The 20,604-nt window shown below is 33.2% G+C and overlaps 2 protein-coding genes across 8 annotated transcripts in view; one reads left to right on the forward strand and one right to left on the reverse strand.

Moving 5' to 3' along the window:
* LOC127701233 (importin-4-like) overlaps window positions 1-20,604 on the reverse strand; it is a 997,117-nt gene that overhangs the window by 541,510 nt on the left and 435,003 nt on the right. For all 6 annotated transcript variants that reach the window (XM_052205057.1, XM_052205056.1, XM_052205054.1 and 3 more), the window contains exon 19: window positions 9,742-9,853. In XM_052205057.1, coding sequence (XP_052061017.1) covers window positions 9,742-9,853 — 112 coding nt within the window. The remainder of the gene's footprint in view (window positions 1-9,741; window positions 9,854-20,604) is intronic.
* LOC127701240 (zinc finger CCCH domain-containing protein 13-like) overlaps window positions 1-20,604 on the forward strand; it is a 406,889-nt gene that overhangs the window by 372,534 nt on the left and 13,751 nt on the right. Inside the window, exon 2 of one of the 2 annotated variants that reach the window (XM_052205067.1) lies at window positions 4,393-4,683. The exons of the other annotated variant lie outside the window; for it this stretch is intronic. The gene's annotated coding sequence lies outside the window, so the exon portion shown is untranslated. Of the gene's footprint in view, window positions 1-4,392; window positions 4,684-20,604 lie in introns of those variants that run through there. 2 annotated transcript variants of the gene reach the window in all.

Consider the following 20,604-nt stretch of genomic DNA (forward strand, 5'->3'; position numbering starts at 1 on the left):
CAATTGAAGATTTCTTGCTATTGCGCAATACTGTGCAATTGAAGATTTCTTGCTATTGTGCAATACTGTGCAATTGAAAATTTCTTGCTATTGCACAGTACTTATTATATAATAATTTACACATCCTGTTTGGTGTGTATCTCCTACCATATCATTATTATTTGCTTTTAAATATAAATCAGAAATAACCAACTTAAAATGGAAAATTTTAAAAGAAAAAAAAAAGGAAAAAAACAAAAAAAAGGAAAAAAACAAAAATCCCCCCCCCCAATTTTTTGAACCCCCTTATGATTCATCACCCCCAAACTCAATCCCAGCCTTCCCTTTGTGGTATGGTACCTTGCAGTACAATTTCAGAGAGATCCATACACTTGAACACAAGTTATTGTCTGGAAACTAGAAAACTGTGTTTTTTGGCCCCAAATTCTTAAACGTTTAGGGCAATTACCCCCAAACTGAAACCCAGCTTTCCCTTTGTGATATGGAACCTTGTAGTACAATTTCAGAAAGATCCATACACTTACACACAGGTTATTGTCCTGAAACTAGAAAAATGCTTGTTTTTTGCCCCTTTTTCCTAAAATATTGAGGCAATTACCCCCATCATTAATCCCAGCCTTCCCTTTGTGGTATGGTACCTTGCAGTACAATTTCAGAGAGATCCATACACTTGAACACAAGTTATTGTCTGGAAACTAGAAAAATGCTTATTTTTGGCCCCTTTTTGGTCCCCAATTCCTAAACGTTTCGGCAATTACCCCCAAACTCAATTCCAGCTTTCCCTTTGTGATATATAACCTTGTAGTACAATTTCAGAAAGATCCATACACTTACACACAAGTTATTGTCATGAAACTAGAAAAATGCTTGTTTTTTCCCTTTTTTGGCCCCTAATTCCAAAAATTTTGAGGCAACAACCCCAAAAATCAATCCCAGCATTCCCTTTGTGCTATGGAACCTTGAGGTACAATGTCAGAGAGATCCATACACTAACACACAAGTTATGTCTGGAAGTTACAAAAATGCTTATTTTTGGCCCCTTTTTGGCCCCTAATTCCTTTACTGTTGGTACCATAACCCCCAAAATCAATCCCAACCTTCCTTTTGTGGTATTGAACCTTGTGGTAAAATTTCATAGAGATCCATTCACTTAAACTAAAGTTAGAGTGCGAAAACCAATGTGTCTTCGGACGACGACGACGCCAACGTCATACCAATATACGACCACAAAAATTTTTTTGCGGTCGTATTAAAATTACCAGTGTTATTATTTCATTTGAAAATCATCCCTTTCAGCTCATGAAATTCTCAGAAAAAAGTGTACTTCTTCTAAAGTACTTCTGACAATCAAAGTTATCGAAATCACTGACGGAAAAACTAGAACAGTTGTGTGCATAATTTCAAATCATATTTTCAGGTATCGTGGTGAACTAAAAAAATTGATATATCACTCTTGTATTAAATTCAGTTGATATAACAATCGTGTCTCCCTAAATTTACTTGTAAATAGTTGCTTTAGGGAGTATTTCTATGTTCAAACATTGGAATGCAATTTTTCTAACTCATCTTAGGATCATATATTGATTTTGATAAAATTTATATGACACTGACGATGAACACTTTTATTAATTTCCATAATATTACTGAACAAATTTATATTCAATTGCCCAAACATGCCATGGGATCTTAGAAGATACTTTCATTTCAATTTTTAAAAGGGGTACTGACTTTAAATATCTCCTTTTTTCAAATAAACAATTTTGACATGATTGGAAATAGAAATCTTCAAAGAAAGGTGTAGTATATAATTTTTTTTATTGAAGTTTGACATAATAATTTCCAGAAAGAGGCATTGAAAATGCACTTTTTCAACAACAAAAATTAAATAATTAATTTTTATTCAAATTGGTGTTCGTTCTTCATTATGAATTTTTTTTCCCTGTTTTCAAATATATAACACTGTTAAATAGCAATATAATGGGGAATAAACAACTAAATTTAATTGCAGAATATGCCCAGGTTAGAGTTATGCATATTTGTTTATTGTTTCCTGCAAATTAATTATAATTATAACTTAAATTAACCTAAATTATTGACTAATATCAGATGACTATAACACTGATTTTACAAGTAAAATAGACCATGCTTGCATTTTTTATACTTATTTTGTTTTTTATCTTTTCTTTGCAAAAAATGCATTTTTCAAATCCTTAATCATTCATCTTTGAGACATAATTTACAGAATAATTTTATGTAATGTATATCAAAATTTATTATAGGTATACTATTGAGGTCAATAAGTGACAATAAATTGTGTATAAAGTTACAAATTGAGCTGTATATTCAATACGTTTGATCCATATCATTTCCATTACTAGAAAAACTCTTTTACTATACGCTGATTTTTCACGTCATTTAAACGTTTTATGGGCTAACTTGATCCCTGTATCTTTGAACTGATAAAGTAATTGTGACTGCTTGACATTTTTCAAACACCGGTCCTTATTCTTATGTACATAATCCAACCCTGCATAATGAAATATGTTAATTTTATCATTTAAAAACAGTTATCGAAGCAGTCATAAGGAAGTTATCCCCATTAGAATATTCATCCCTTAGCTCAATTACTGACGTAGATTTTATGCCCAACAAACGCACAAATGACATCGAATAACGTCACCTAAAACAAAACACGTTGATGGAAAGATAACCATTGGAATCAAGCGTATAATGTAATACAACAGATATTTAACTGTGGTCAATTAAAATTGGCTGAAAATGGAGGTGATTCCAATTAATACTCCAACCTTTGAGTAAAATTGTTTGTAAATAATGACAGTTGTCTATTATACAGTATTGTATCAGTACTCTTACTTGCCTAAGGAAAGAATTGGATTAATAACATTTCAAACTAGAGGCTCCAACATTGTAGACAAGAATAGAGTTCATGACAAAAAATTCTTTTTTGTTGATCTTGTATGGCTGATCATTTGGTCTGTTTAGTTTCTCTCTATCTTCTTTAGTTTTTGTTCAAAACACAAAACAGGATAAAAAATCCTCATTTAAGGGCAATCACTCCTATGAAGAGTGACAGTGTACTAACTATATTGGCAAAATTTGACTTGTTTGTGGATCTTGCCTTGCTGAGAATTTTTGTTATTTAAAGTTTCTATTTATCTGTAATAATTGTTATCATACAAGGCAAAATGCAAAAAAATTGTAATAATCGTCATTAAAGGGAAATAACTCCAATAAGGAGTCGACAAAAAATTTTCTCCATATGGTCTTAAATGTAGATCTTGTCTTGCTGATCAATTTTGCTTATTTAAGTTTCTATCTATCTATTATAATTTTTAAGATATAAGACAAAAACGCCAAAAAATGGTAAAAATTGTGGAAATCAACTTTGATATCAGTATACACATCTTGTACCAAGTTTTATTCAATAACAAGCATAAAATACTGATAAAATTCTTTCATTATTCCTGTCAACTGATTAAATTTGATATATTCCTTTTTTTATCATAAATTTTAATTTACAAAGGAACTATGTGAAAGTATATATCTAAAATATAGTAGCTGTTTGACCAACATTTCTTTAATTTAAAGGCTATTAACATGTCAAAAGTTGGCAGAAGATGATTTAAATGGTGTATAAAGTTTCGCAAGTCATAACTAGAGGCTCTTAAGAGCCCGTGTCGCTCTCCTTGGTCTTTGTGAATATTCAACAAAGAACACTTTCCAACATTGTAGACAAGAATAGAGTTCATGACAAAAATATCTGTTTTGTTGATCTTGTGTTGCTGATCAAATAGTCTGTTTAGTTTCTCTCTATCTTCTTTAGTTTTTGCTCAAAACTCAAAAGAGGGTAAACAAAATTCTCATTTAAGGGCAATCACTCCTATAAAGAGTGACAGTCTACTAACTATATCAGCAAAATTTGACTTGTTTGTAGATCTTGCCTTGCTAATCATTTTTGTGTTTTAAAGTGCCTATTTATCTATTGTAATTTTTATCATATAAGGCCAAATGCAAAAAAAAATGGTAAAATTCGTCATTTAAGGGCAATAACTCAAATAAGGAGTCGTCGGACGATTTCCTCAATATTGTTTAATTGTAGATCTTGTCTGGCTGATCATTTTTTGCTTATTTAAGTTTCTATCTATCTATAAAAAAAATTAAGATATAAGGCAAAATGCAAAAATTGGTAAAAATTATCATCAATGGGCAATAACTCTAATAAGGAGTCGACTGACGACTTCGACCATGTAGATTTATTTGTAGAACTTGTCTTGCTGATCATTTTTGCATAGTTTCTCTCTATCTATTATAGTTTTCAAGATAATAGGCAATAAAATGCTTCGCCGATCGCAGCCTGATACGACCTCAGAGGTCGAACCCTTAATAGTTGGGGCAAGTTTGGACACAATATTCAAGCTTGATACTGTCTGAATTTGGATTGTGATCAAATTTTTAACATAATATAGGTTTCTGACACAAAATAAATGTGGTCAAAGATCTTAAAAATTTGAAATGGAACATTTAATTTACCTAGTATGGTCTGATATCCAAAATCTAACAACATGGTTAGATTCAGCATATAAAAAAACACCAAAAATTTAATTTTAGTTGACATCAAACAAAGTTTAATTTTAAACCCTTCAAACCTTAATATGGACTAATTTGAAAACAGGGCCTAAAATAAAAAATCTAAATGCACAATAAGATTCAGCATATCATAGAGCCGCAATAATTCAGTTTTTGATGAAATCAAACAAAGTTCAATTTTGGACCCTTTGGACCACAATGTAGACCAATTTAAAAATGGGGCCCAATATCCAAAATAGTAATACAAGGTTAGAACCCTAAAAAATTAATGACTTAATTTAATCCCAATGAAATTGGTTAAAAGATTTGTATTTATTTTCAATTGAAGATTTCTTGCTATTGCGCAATACTGTGCTATTGCGCAATACTGTGCTGTTGCACAATACTTAGTTGATCTGTTATATATAATAATTTACACACCCTGTTTGGTGTGTATCTCCTGCCATGTCAGAATGTGATGCTTTTATATATAAATGAGAAATAATCAATGTAAAAATTGAAAATTTTTAGGAAAGAAAAAACAAAAAAATTATGAAAAAAAAATATGCCCTGAAAAAATTTCCCCCCCCCCCCAAAAAAAAATTTTTGGAAAAATTTTGGAAAAAAAAAGTATGGAACCCCAAAAAAAATTTAAAAAAAAAAATCCCCCCCCTAAAAAAAAATTTTCAAGAAAAAAAATATGAACCCCAAAAAAGAATTAGAAAAATAAATCCCCCCAAACTTTTTGAACCCCCCCAATTTTTTTGAAATTCAGGAAAAATTTCCATTTCAGAGAGTTCCATAAACTTTAACACAAGTTATTGTCTGGAAACTAGAAAAATGCTTGTTTTTGGCCCCTTTTTTGCCCATAATTTCTAAACGTTTGGGGCAATTACCCCCAAACTCAATCCCAGCCTTCCTGTTGTTGTATGGAACCTTGTAGTACAATTTCAGAGAGACCCATACACTTAAACACAAGTTATTGCCTGGAAACTAGAAAAATGCTTGTTTTTGGCCCCTTCTTTGCCCCTAATTCCTGAACGTTTGGGGCAATTACCCCCAAACTCAATCCCAGCCTTCGCTTTGTGAAATGGAACCTTGTGGTACAATTTCAGAGAGATCCATACACTTACACGCAAGTTATTGTCCGGAAACTACAAAAATGCTTGTTTTTGGCCCCCTAATTCCTAAACTATTGGTACCATAACCCCCAAAATCAATCCCAACCTTCCTTTTGTGGTATTGAACCTTTTTGTAAAATTTCATAGAGATCCATTCACTTCAACAAAAGTTATTGTCCGGAAACCAAATGTGTCTTCGGACGACGACGACAACGCCGACGACAACATGATAGCATTATACGGACGCAAATGTTTTGCGGTCGTATAAAAATGAAAAAAAAAATGGTAAAATTTGTCATTTAAGGACAATAACTCCTATAAGAAGTCGTCTGACAGTTTTGACGTATATGAACAATTGGTAGAGCTCAACATTCTGAACATATCTGCTCCCGTCAGATTTTCTTTAATTATAACGGTTTTCAAAATAATAGACAAAACTTGCATTTTATCCTAATGTTCTGTTTTTAGCCATGTCGGCCATCTTGGTTGGAAGGCGGGGTCATCGGACACATTTTTTAAACTAGATACCCCAATGATGATTGTGGACAAGTTTGGTTAAATTTGGCCAAGTAGTTTCAGAGGAGAAGATTTTTGTAAAAGTTAACGACGACCGACAACGGACGACGGTTACCAAGTGATGAGAAAAGCTCACTTGGCCCTTCGGGACAGGTGAGCTAAAAACACATAATTAGTTTCATGATATGTATTCAACTTAGAATTCTGCACCATCTCAAAATCCTGAGTGATCACATAGAAACAGCTGAATTAAAAATAAGAGTACATACAAGGTCAGAGGTGCATGTGCAGCTTCCCTTAAAAGGAGTAATACCACCATTGTTTTCCTCCTATTATTCTTTGTTAAATTGGTATTTTTCAAAAAATTGTGCAGAATTTATCTTTGTCTTACATAAAGAAATACTTGGCATGAGTAAAATTTCATCCTGTCCAGTACTGAAGTAAAAATTTCACATGCCTATTCATTGGATATAAGATAACAAGCATTTTGAGAGTATTGCATGGTAATACATAGTCACCTACCATTTAAAAATTCATTGTACTTGAACAAAATGCTAACTTGATTTATAACTTGTCATGGTGTAAACTATATATCAAATATCAAATCAATATCTTCAGGCATGACGAAAAAAAGTACAGAAAACTGATAACTTGCTGGAATTTTCCAAGTCAAAGGACTACAACTCTGCACAAAATCATCAGGCCGGAACAAAATTCAAACCTGATCTGTAACTGGCCATGATGAAACTATATATCAAATATCAAATCAATATCTATAAGCACGAAGAAAAAAGTGTGGAAAACTGATTTGCCGGACTGACGGATAGACAGACAGACGGACGGAGTGCAAACCTATAGTCCCCTTCGACTTCGTTGGTTGGGGACTAATTATCATCACTGTAATTAAACCAATCAAATTTTCACCCCTTTTTTTCCTTTTTACAAGCTTTAGTAACAACGTCACCTCAAGTTTCCAAAATATTTTATAGAAACACCAAATAAAAAAGAATGGTGCTTTGAAACACCCAAGATATATGTTTATGACTGAGAAATTTTTTTCTGCAATGTAATGCAGGTTTAACTTCCTACAACTGTCAAATTCAAGAGACATTTTTTCATTTCATATGAAACCAGGTGTGACGTACTGATTTGGTGGTATTAAACCTATATAAGGTGCCAATATTTTCCCTTTTTCTTGATTATTATGTACTGGCTTTAAAATTGTGTTCTTTTGTTACCTCAGGATGGATAATTTACACAAATTGAGAAGTCTACAGTTACAAACACTTATGTTGAGAACAATAAAAAATACTTTTATGTCAAACAATCCATCTTGATGTACAAAAAGTACACCTCAGGATGGATAAAGTGTTACTCATTTTTACGTCAATAACAATAAAAAGTGCCAATATTTCTTTTTTTTTTAATAATATTCATGTACTAGTTGATAGTTGAGTACTTTTTATATCTTGGGATGGATTTTTTTATATCAAAGGGAAGGAATTATTTCGATAGATTTTTTTTTATAAAAAAAGAACAGAGTTCTAATGTCCCCCGCGTTGCACATATTTTATCTATCCAAGGTACAAGGGCAATAACTAAAAAAAACACATTTTTTTTTTGTTCTTTATAAAACTTTTTTATTAATATCTTAAGAGAAATGAAGGCTTCAGAGCAAATGCAATGTGATTTCCATTATAATTTATATTTCTAAGGGGCATAACTCGTTGAATTATTTGATCAGAACTTATTTTCGAAAGTGTCAAAGACATTGCTGATATAAACCTATGATATAAGTTTCATAAAATTCTGGCAAGAATTGAACACATGAGAGCGATAAAATTGTAATTTTCCATATAATCAATATTTTCAAGGGGCATAACTCTTTTCAAAATAATTGATCGGCACTGATTTTTGAACTCTTCAAGTACATTGATGATATAAACCTATAATATAAATTTCATAAAAATCTGGCAAGAATTGTACACATTAGAGCGCTCATAAGGCAATTTTCCATATAATTAATATTTCCAAGGGGCATAACTCTTTTAAAAATTATTGATCGGCACTGATTTTCAAATTCGTCCAAGACATTGCTTTTATATGCCTATGATTTAAGTTTCATAAAATTCTGGCAAGAATTGTACATATGAGAGCGCTAACAATGCAATTCTCCGTATAATTTATTTTTCCAAGGGGCATAACTCTTTTAAAAATAATTGATCGGCACTGATTTTCGAACTCGTCCAAGACATTGCTAATATAAACCTATGATTTATGTTTCATAAAACTCTGGCAAGAATTGAACACATGAGAGCGCTAACGATGCAATTTTCCATAAAATTAATGTGTCCAAGGGGCAAAACTCTTTTAAAAATAATTGATCGGCACTGATTTTTGAACTCGTCCAAGACATTGCTAATATAAACCTATGATATAAGTTCCATAAAAATCTGGCAAGAATTGAACACATGAGAGCGCTAACAAGACCTAAAAATCTATAAAATCTATAAAACATACCTTTATTTATCAAAATATTTAATGAACAGTAAATTTCAAACTATATTTATACATCATTTCTAAAATTAGAATATGATGCTATATCTTATTCTAAACTATGAATCTACTAACAATTTCTATTAATTGTGCAATACAGCTCTGAATTTGAATTGTGATTAAATATTTGACATTGAATAGGTTTCTGACACAGAATAAATGTAGTCTAAGAACTTAAAAAATTGAAATTGGACTTTAAATTATTATGGTCCAATATCCAAAATCTTAACCTAACGGTTTGAGCCATAACCCCCAAAATCAATCTCAACCTTCCTTTTGAGGAACTTGTGGTACAATTTCATAGAGATCCATACACTTATACACTAGTTAGTGTCATGAAACAAGAAAAATGCTGGTTTTTGGCCCCTTATTCCTAAATAACATGTACACCTTACTGAACAGACGTTTACTAGTAAGAGTAAACATTAGAAATTTCCATTTTGAACGCGTTAACTTAATTATAGTAAACAAGTGTCAATTAGAAAACGAGAAAATTGGAGATAAAAAATGAAATATATGCATGCAGCAATAACATGCGTTTACTTTATGTTATGCTTAGTCTGCACCCAACTATATGGTGCTAATGAGTAAAAAATATGCGCCAAAAATTCATATAACTATATGTATTCAAAATACATGTACTGACCAAATAAAAGAAAATTTGTCCTTCAGTAGTGTGTTTTAATTATTACGTTTTGCTCTGACAATATGTGTCATTATTTAGTTTTGGTACATAACCGAGTTAAATATTTTGTCAAGCTTAATTAACAAATTAATGATTGGCTTATCAAGGAAAAATTTAAAGGCCCATTTAATAAACTCTTAAGAGAACAGTAGCTACTGTATTTATACAATGGAACTCACAAACATTTAAATAGCCTAACAACGAGGAACTCACTCTGGGGAATTTAAAAGGTTTCATTTTTTTGCAATAATCTTAAGAATATGTCAAAATGAATACCTTGACTCCTTCTGTTGACTTTATCGAGTTTATCATGAACATAACCAGTTTCTCCATGTATGGTACCATTTCTTGTTGTAGTAATGATGACAAGGCAGCAAAAAGAGAATATCTACAATTAACACATAATGGTTTTTTAACAAAATAAATAAAACACCGTTATATTCTTTTCAGCACATGTACATGGTCTAAACTACAGGTTTAAATTATATGAAATAACGTAATAATTGCAACTAGAAAATCATGTTAAAATAGATTAAAATCATAACAGATACCCTAATAATGAGTGAGGCCAAATTTGGTTTAATATTGGCCCTGTAATTTAATAAAAAATCCTGGTGGCCATCTTGAACAGTGAATCAGCAACAAAGTAGCAACACTTCATCAGCACCTCATAAGAAACATTTATGCCATGTTTGGTTTCATTCCATTCAGTGCACCTCTAGAAGAAGCATTTGTATGTATTTCAAATAGGGTCATATGTTAAAGGAAATCCCTCGCTGGCGGCCATCGTGGATGAAGGATCAGCTTCAAAGTAACAACACTTAGTCAGCACCTCATAAGGAACATTCATGCCATGATTGGTTTCATTCAATGGTTCTCTAAAAGAAGACATTTGTATGTATTGTCCATAGGGTCCTTTGTTAAACATTGTCCCCAGCTGGTGGCCATCTTGGATGATGGATCGGCTTCAAAGTAACAACACTTGGTCAGCACTTCATAAGGAACATTCATGCCATGTTTGGTTTAATTCCATTCAGTGGTTCTCTAAAAGAAGACATTTGTTTGTATTGTCCATAGGGTCCTTTGTTAAACATTGTCTCCAGCTGGTGGCCATCTTTGATGATGGATCGGCTTCAAAGTAACAACACTTGGTCAGCGATTCATAAGGAACATTCATGCCATGTTTGGTTTCATTCCATTCTGTGGTTCTCTAAAAGAAGACGTTCGTATGTATTTCCCATAAGGGCCTATGTTAAACTAAGTCCCCCGCTGGCGGCCATCTTGGATGATGGATCGGCTTCAAAGTAACAACACTTGGTCAACACCTCAAAAGGAACATTCATGCCGTGTTTGGTTTCATTCCATTTAGTGGTTCTCTAAAAGAAGACATTTGTTAATATTTCCCATAGGGCCACATGTTAAACTAAGTCCACCGCAGGCGGCCATCTTGGATTATGGATCGGCTTCAAAGTAACAACACTTGGTCAGCACCTCATAAGGAACATTCATGCCATGTTTGGTTTCATTCCATTCAGTGGTTCTCTAAAAGAAGACATTTGTATGTATTTCCCATAGGGTCCTATGTTAAACTAAGTCCCCCACTGGCGGCCATCTTGGATGATGGATCGGCTTCAAAGTAACAACACTTGGTCAGCACCTCATAAGGAACATTCATGCCATGTTTGGTTTCATTCCATTCAGTGGTTCTCTAGAAGGAGTTCAAAATGTAAAAAGTTAACGACGACGGACGACAAGTGATGAGAAAAGCTCACTTGGCCCTGTGGGCCAGGTGAGCTAAAAACTGACAACACCATGGGGGGGGGATCTCAGGTGATCCAGAAGGGTAAGCAGATCCTGCTTCACATGTGGCATCCGTCAAACCCGGTGATAAGTCTAATTCCGTAGGTCACATTCAGGGAAAAGGGGACTGGATTGTAATTATGACAATTGGAACATATCTGTCGTCTTCTGTGAAACAGATATTCCATAACGGTCAACCAACTCGTGATGGCATCAATAAAATTTACGACAGGATGATTTCAACTTCACCACTTGGAACTCTTGGTTTAATAGCTTCCTTGTGAGCAGCAACCCTCTATCAAGGAAGTCATGATAGGAAATACAAGCCCTGGAATATCGTATCAACTAGGAGATATATACTCTGTATTCAGGCGTTGCTGGAATGTTGCTACATAGAAAGGGAAAGTTCACATTTGGGAAGCTGAAATCATCTCTTTCGTCGGAAATTTTTGTTTTCAACCAACCCTCAATTTCTAGATGTAAGTCAAGAGATGAGGCAGACTTAACTCTATCTGTTGTATCCTTTATCTCAAGTTCGACTGGATAGATGCGTTTAACATAGTCACCAAATTTTGAATTATTTATTAACAGAACATCATCTATATAGCGGAAAAAGAAGTTAAAGGATACTGCTAACTTCTTTTCTTTCTTCCTAAGAAGTTCCTGTATGAAGTCAGCCTCATATGAATAAAGGAACAAGTCGGCAAAAAAGGAGCACAGTTGGTTCCCATGGGAATGCCGATTGTGTTTTGTTATGATTACAAAACCAAAAAGTAAACAGATCTTTAGATTAATATTACTAAGAAGTGTGTAAAATTTTAAGCAATAATCATAAATCGTTTTTGAGATATGGTGCGACATGTGAAAAACCCTTCCCCTTTTTAACCAAATACTCAATAACTCAAAAATAAAATTTTGAATTATCACCAAAAAGTATACAGATCTTAAGATTAATATAACTAAAAAGTGTGTAAAGTTTTAAGCAATAATAATAAATTGTTTTTGAGATACGGCGCGACATGTGAAAAAAACACACATCTGTTTTAGTTGCTATGTCCCGTAACTCAAAAAGTTTTAATCTTATTTTCACCAAAAAGTATACAGATCGTTTGACCATCATAAGAAACAACTATCTTAAGTTTCATGCAATTTGGATAAGTCGTTCTCAAGTTACGGTGCGACATGTTTACGCCGGACAGACAGACGGATAGACGGACAGACGACATTTGTATACCAAAATTTTGACGGGCGTATAAAAATGAAAAAGAAACCCATTGTGATACATACAGCCATGCATTAAGAATAATGACCCGTAGTTTTTCTGACCTAAGTGGTTGTGGAGGCTCCGTTTACATGTTTTCAATAAAAGAATATACGCTGAGTGTACGACAAATTATCCTGTTTCTCCTATTTTCTTTTCATTCATGAAAAATATAACATTTCCGCGACAAAGTTGAATAAAACTTAGTTCAGTGATAGAAGGGGTTGAAAGTGTTACGACCAAAGAGGCCGGGTAGGGTTATCCAACTCTGATATATTTATTTAAATGTAGTTAATAGTGGCGAAACCTCACTCCCTTGATACGAAATGAGTAAAACCGAAGATCTAGTAAAAAGAAGGTAAATCAAGAGACAAAAACAAAACCGAGGACTAAAATAGCACAGAATGACAATGGACACACAAACGCCGAAATTTAAAGACAATTAAAATAACCGGACCCATAAAAAGGGGGGACGAGGATAAGGACTCAGCAGTTGCAATATGCATGTGTATCAACTCCAAGGCACTGAGACAAATATCCCGCATGAGAAGAATAATCGCCGGAATCTAAACGGACAACCACAAATGTTATCGAGAATGGATTTGGTCTTTTGGAGAAAATTAACCCATACATGACAGATGCAATGTTGGAATAATGAGCTGTCTGCATAATGAGATGACGGAATAATGGGATGTAGGAGTAATGGGCTGTCGGAATATTGGGATGTCGGAATAATGGGATGTCGGAATAATGGTTGTCGGACTAACGGGATGTCACCAAGGATATTGCCCAAGTTGATGGCATCAAGACCTTTGTTGGCAAAGGAAAGTTTTAGAAAGGATGTTTTCTCCTTTTCATCTTTTCCAATGTGAACTGGTTTGAAAAGTCTGTGACCGGCAATATCCGAGATGATAGCTGTAAGTTTGTATTGGTTTAAATGGAGGTTTGTAACAGTGGTTTCCAAACATAAGTTGTACAGAGAATAAATAAAGCTTTGTGCTTGTATAAATGGCAGTAGGTCATTAGTAGAGACATCATGGAGAGTTGGTGGTGTATAATGACGACGACTGCGTCTACGTCGAGGAGTAGAGTTGAAAATGTTCACATCATTCACCGAGCTACAGGAAGGACTAAATAGAATACCTATACCATCAATTTTGTCATTGCAACCATATGGTGTCGCAGTTCCCAATTGTCGAATTGTTAGTACTGTGGTATATTTTTTCGATGATGCGAACTTGCATAGAAAGGAATGAATGATCAGGCTGATTAAAATGCTGGTAAACAGGGTCGCTTGCATTGTTGTTGATGTCTGATCTATGACCGCACATATGTTCATTACGCCTTCCTTTCGTTTCACCAACATATACCAATCCGCAAAGTTTACATTCTAATTTTTGTCATTAGTATGATGATCTGAATGTGTCATATTTGTCATGTCTGGTGAGCAGGGGACACCTGCCATTTCAGACTACACCGTGTCCATGGTGACGTTTGTAAAAAAGTCTACCAAAAGAAGTCCCCATAGACCCCATAATTCTGTTATTTAATTATTTAATATATTTATATACCATTTGGGAGCTGCTTTACCAAACAGGTAATGAGGCATATGCACAATATCATTGCAGAAAGATCAAAGACAAAAAGCTTATTATAATACTCATTTCGACCTGACCACCATTATATATAGAAAAACGTGTATTAGACTCTCTCTGAAATATATTGACCCAGGGAGACACAGAGCAACTCATCTTGCTGGATATGGATGACATGAGAAAATATAGGTTTGACCCTCAGAAATTCAGCCACTATCATTCATTTTGTCTTTTCATTATAAGGAGTTGACTGACAACTTTGGGCCCATGTTGACTTATTTGCAGAATTTAAGCTGATTATATTGCTATTAACATTTTTTCTTTAAATAGACCAGGCTTTTTTTTTAATTTGTTGGTTTACAAATTTTTGATGTGAAAGATTCTATTTGGTTGGTCAGAAAAATAATAATAACAAAAATATTTTACAAGACATAAAATAAATACCAGTATCTATAGAACTACTGTGTCCATCTTTTTTTCAATATTTGCATTCTCCTTTTAGTCATCATTCCTTAAATTTTAGTGCCAAATATTTTTCTCAGCAGTTTTAAACATCAATGCATGTCATCACCAATTAAGTTCAGTAAAGGAGGGTATGTGCATTTCTCAAAAGGACATACATGGTCATTTTACGATGAACGAAAAATAAAAAATAGTTAAAGGTTGCATTTCTGTAAATATTGACAATGCAATTTCCCATAAGAACTTCTTTTACGGCTTAAACTGTGCCACTTTTACCATGAAATTTTGTAACAAGAGTGCACACGCTGAAATGTCTCGCCTACTTTACAATTATAACAAGAGGCACACCTGTGTCAGTATCACTCACCTGGAAAAAAAAACGCTGGCTTGCTAATTAGGACTTTTATATGCACATACTATAGTCATTCTTTGTATTGCTGATCATTTTTGCAATTGACATGTCTATTCTAGCTCCTACAGTTTTTAGGTATCAGTCAAAACTGCAACTAACAGTAAAAATCAACATTTCTTGGGGCAATAACTCCAAAAAGGGTTTTTAAATCTTCAGAGTAGATAGATCTTGTCATGCTGATCATTTCTGCAGTTTACACTTATAAACTTGCTCCTCTAAGTTTTCAAAATAACAGAAAAAATGGGAATAATTAGAAAATAAATTATATTACAGGGGCAATAACATCAGAATATAAGAAACAAGCTGGACAAGAATTTAGAGGAATACCTCATTTCTAAACAATGGAAGACAATTGAAACAATGGCAGATGATATACTCAAACCACTAATCAAAAACATAAATTCATTCATAAGAGAAACAAACAAATTCTAAATGAAAATAAAAAATGTGCTTCGTTGAGCGCAGCTGGATACGACCGCAGAGGGTAACCCTGAACAGTTGGGGCAAAAATGGACACACTATTCAAGCTTGATACAGGTCTGAATTTGGATTGTAATTAAATATTTGACACATTATAGGTTTCTGACACATTTAAATTGTGACCCTTAATTTTTTTTTTGGAAAATTGATAATTTTTTAAATCTTGAGGAAAAAAATTTACCCCCACCCCCCCCCCCCCCCCCCCTCTTCCACCCCAAAACTTTTTTGTTTTTCCACCATCCAAAAAAAATAATGTAAATTGATAATTTCTTAAATCTTGAGGAAAAAAAACCCTTCCCCCCCCCTCCCTCCAAAATAAAAAATATTTGAAGAAATTTTCTTTTTGTAAAATGTGGTACAATTTAAGAGACATCCATATACTTAAACACAAGTTATTGTCTGAAAACTAGAAAAAATGCTTGTTTTGGCCCCCAATTCCTGAACGGTTTGGGCAATTACCCCCAAAATGAATCCCAATCTTCTACTTGTGGTATTGAACCTTGTGGTACAATTTCAGAGCAATCAAAATACTTATACACAAGTTCTTGTCCTGAAACTAGAAAAATGCTTGTTTTGGGCTCTTTTTGGCCCCTAAGTCCTAAACGGTTGGGACCATCACCCCCAAAAACAATCCCAACCTTCCTTTTGTGGTAAAGAACCTTTTGGTTAAATGTCATAGAGATCCATACACTTAAACTAAAGTTATTGTCCGGAAACCAAATGTCTTCGGACGACGACAACGTGATAGCAATATACGAACGCAATTTTTTTGCGGTCGTATAAAAAAAACAATACCCACCTGGATCATCCTTAGATGGATACATTTTATTTTAACTTGCAACTGCTTTCGATTTGAGAATGATTACTTTTTTTGCAACCACGCGGAACCAGCATGGGCACCAAAATGGCGCCAGAATACACTTTAATATTAATGGACAATTTAGAACAAAATTTCCTTAAAACACAACCACGCCAACCACTTGTGTGGTTTAAATATATCGACAATATCTTTATACTTCGGCCCCACAATAGCAAGACTTTGAATGCCTTCATGTTGGATCTTAATGATTATCACCATTTGTTTAAATCACCTTTCAGATAAGCAAAACATTGATACTGTTTTTAATGTAAATTCAGAAATTATTGTGCACATTTATTATTGCGATTTTTGAAGAATGGACGAGAATGCAAAATTTTTATTGCCGTTTCAGGACAATTTCCATACAGATATATGTTTCAGATATCAGAATTTAAGTTCTTATTATTGCGATAACCACCAAGTCGCAATATTCACATTAATAAAAACATCGCAATCATTTCTGAATTTACAGTAGATGGAAAAGAAAGTTTAACTACTCTGTGCAAAAACCCACGGATGCAAATCCTTCCCTACACTACAGTTATGTCATCCATTATCCAAAACTAAAGGCTGTAAAGAGCCTGTGTCGCTCACCTACATCGTCAACAATGGCCACTTTTTAGTAAAAATCATAATTTAAGGGGAATAACACTATTAAGAATTAACTGACAATTTCAGTCATATTTATGTATTTGTAGATCTTATCCTGATCATTTTTCCTTTTAAAAGTTTCTCTTTATCTATTATAGTTTTCAAGATAATAGGCAAAAAATGCAAAAAAATGTTAAAAATTATCATTAAGGGCACTAACTCCAATAATGAGTTGGCTGAAGATTTCGGCCATTATGGCTTATTTGTGAATCTTGTCTTGCTGAGCAATTTGTGTTATTTAAAGTTTTTATTTATCTTTTACTGCTTTCAAGATGAAGGCAAAAATGACAAAAAATTAGCTTGATACAACCGCAGAGGTCGAACCCTGAACAGTTGGGACAATTATGGACACTACATTCAAGCTTGATACAGCTCAGAATTTGGATTATGATTACATATTTGACACACAATAGGTTTATGACATGGATGGATGTGGTCAAAGAACTGAAAAATTTGAAATTGGACTTTTACCTATAATGGTCCAATATCCAAAATCTAAATACACGGTTAGATTCTGCGTATCCAAGTACACCAAGAATTTAATTTACTTATTTATTAATGGACAATATTAGCTAAGTGTTAAAAGGGGTTCGCTTCATCCAAAAAAAAAAATATATATACAGTTGGGTGCAGACCAAGCATAATATAAAGTAAACGTACGTTAACGCCGTGTGCACATATTTCATTTTTTAACTCCAATTTTCGCGTTGACTATAATTACGTTAACGCTGTTGAAATGGAAATTTCTAATGTCTACTGAGTATATGCGTGTTTACTCTGTGTCCGTTTAGTCAGTAGTTAATGTGTGTTTACTACAAATTTTACATCTTTACCTGTACGTACACTTAGAAAACGCGTGTTTACACTTCCAATTAACTATTTGTGAAAATTATAAATGAAACTTTTTTTCTTCTTGTTAGAATGATTTTTAATTTTAAAGTTTGAATATAAAACCATAACTTTTTTAAAAGTATACATTCTATCCGATTCTAATGAAATGTGTTAATTTGGATTTTCAATGGCTTATTCATATGTTGCAAATGATAAATAAATAAAGTATTGCTAAACAAATATTTTCAGAAATTATCGGATAATTAATACTGCAAAACTTTTAAAAAAAAATGTGGATAGTGTCCACATGTGGACACAGATGATGCCCCCGCTTGCACATCATATAGTTATAAAGGGACATAACTGAAGAACGGTAAAAGTGACGCAACCCAAATTTGAACTTGATCTGAGTTTTGTGGTAATTAGCATTGTGCGTAAGTCTCATAACATTTGGTTGAGGCTAACTTAAGTAGAGAACAGAAACTAAAAATTCAGCAATTTTTCTATTTGTAAACACGCATAACTCTTGAATGGTTGTGAATAAGTTTTATAACATTTGGTTGAGACAAACTAAAATTAGAGAACGGAAACGAAAAATTCAGCAATTTTTATGTTTATAAAGGGACATAACTCAAGAATGGTAAAAGGCAAATTTCGTACTTAATCTGTATTATGTAGTAATAAGCATTGTGTATAAGTTTCATAACATTTGGTTGAGGCAAACTAAAGTTAGAAAACGGAAACAAATTAATTTATCAGTAGGAAGTAAAATTGAATATTGCATTGTATAAAGCATTGGTTGTAGTTGATTCAACTACCATTATGCACAAAGAAAGATAACTCAAATTTTCAAAGAAGACTTTATAATATTTTTAGAAATGAAGGGTAAAAATTGCTTTAATTTATCAGTGGAAGGCAAAATTAAACATTGCATTGTATAAAGCATTGTTGTAATTGATTCAACTATAATCATGGACAAAGGAAGATAACTCCAATTTTAAAAATTCGTAAGGGTTCCGCGGAACCCAGTGTCTCGCCTACTTTTGCTGTTAGTCGCAGGCTCAACATAAATGGGGAAAAAATTATTAATAATTTTCCTCTAGATACTATCTTTTGATTGTAAGAAGTTCTGTTCAAGTTTGGTAAAAATCCAAGAAGGTTTATGAATCTAATAAATGTTTTAAAAACTTTAACAGAAGACTGTACGTATTTGTTAACTGGAATAAAACTAAGTCCATTTATAAGTAATATACGGAAAAACAGGAAATAAATTTTTACAAAATTTCCTTCTAGATACTAGCTTTTGATCATAAACAAGCTTCTGTCCAAGTGTGGTACAAATCCAGGATAGTTTAAGAAAGTTATTAAATTTGAAAAAACTTTAACCACAGAGTGAATGTTATGTTAACTGGCAGAAAAACTAAGTCCATATATGAGTAAAATACGGATAAACAGAATTTTTTTTTTACAAAATTTTCTTCTGGATACTATCTTATGATTATAAACAAGCTTCTGTCCAAGTTTGGTACAAATCGAGGATAGTTTAAGAAAGTTATTTAAAATTTGAAAAACTTTAACCACAGAGTGAATGTAATGTTAACTGGCAGAAAAACTAAGTCCATTTATGAGTAAAATACGGATAAACAGGTTTTTTTTTTTTACAAAATTAACTTCTGGATACTATCTTTTGATCATATAAAACAAGCTTCTGTCCAAGTTTGGTTGAAATGCAGGATAGTTTAAGAAAGTTATTAAAATTTCAAAAACTTTAACCACAGAGTGAATATTTGTGGACGCCGCCGACGACGCCGACGGAATGTAGGATCGCTATGTCTCGCTTTTGCGACAAAAGTCGCAGGCTCGACAAAAATGACTTGATATTTAGAAAAAAAAAAGAAAAATTCAACAATTTATCCATTTGTAAAGGGCATAACTCTAGAACAGTAAAAGTGACGGCACCAAAAATTCAATCTTGATCTGTATATTGTGGTAATAAGCATTGTGTATAAGCTTCATAGCATTTGGTTGAGGCAAACTTAAGTTAGAGAACGGAAACAAAAAATTTAGCATTTTTTCCATTGGTAAAGGAGCATAACTCTAGAACGGTTTAAGTGACGCCACCAAAATTAAACTTGATCTGTATTTAGTGGTAATAAGCATTGTGTATAAGTTTCATAACATTTGGTTGAGGCAAACTAAAGTTAGAGAACGGAAACCAACTTTGGGACGTACAGACGGACAAGGGTAAAACTTAATGCCGCTACGGCGGGCCTTAAAAAAAGAAAGTTTTATATGTTGTCATCAATATTCATTACGGTAGATTCAAATCGGCATTGCTTACAGACTTACAATAAAACAGACGACATAAAATGATCTATGAAATTTGTTTTCAGACAATTACACTCATTTCAAAATATTTTCCGTATTTCATGTTTTACTGCATTTAATAAATGGCGAATGTGTCCATGGGACACAGATGATGCCCCCGCTTGCATATAACGTTATAAAGGGGCATAACTCGAGAACGGTAAAAATGACGCCACCCAAATTCGAACTTGATCAGTGTTTTGTGTATAAGTTTCATAACATTTGGTTGAGGCAAACTAAAGTTAGAGAACGGAAACCAATTTCGGGACGTACGTATAGACGGACAAGAGCAACACTTAACATCCCCTCCGGTGACGGCAGGACATAAATAATGATTTTGTTGAGCTACCTATATATACGATGTATAATGTCAATTTTATTAAACCTGTTCATCCCTGCAGACCACAGAAATTGCTTTTTA

The sequence above is a fragment of the Mytilus californianus genome, unplaced genomic scaffold (assembly GCF_021869535.1).
Source record: "Mytilus californianus isolate M0D057914Y unplaced genomic scaffold, xbMytCali1.0.p SCAF_5, whole genome shotgun sequence".
Classification (NCBI taxonomy): Eukaryota; Metazoa; Mollusca; class Bivalvia; order Mytilida; family Mytilidae; genus Mytilus; species Mytilus californianus.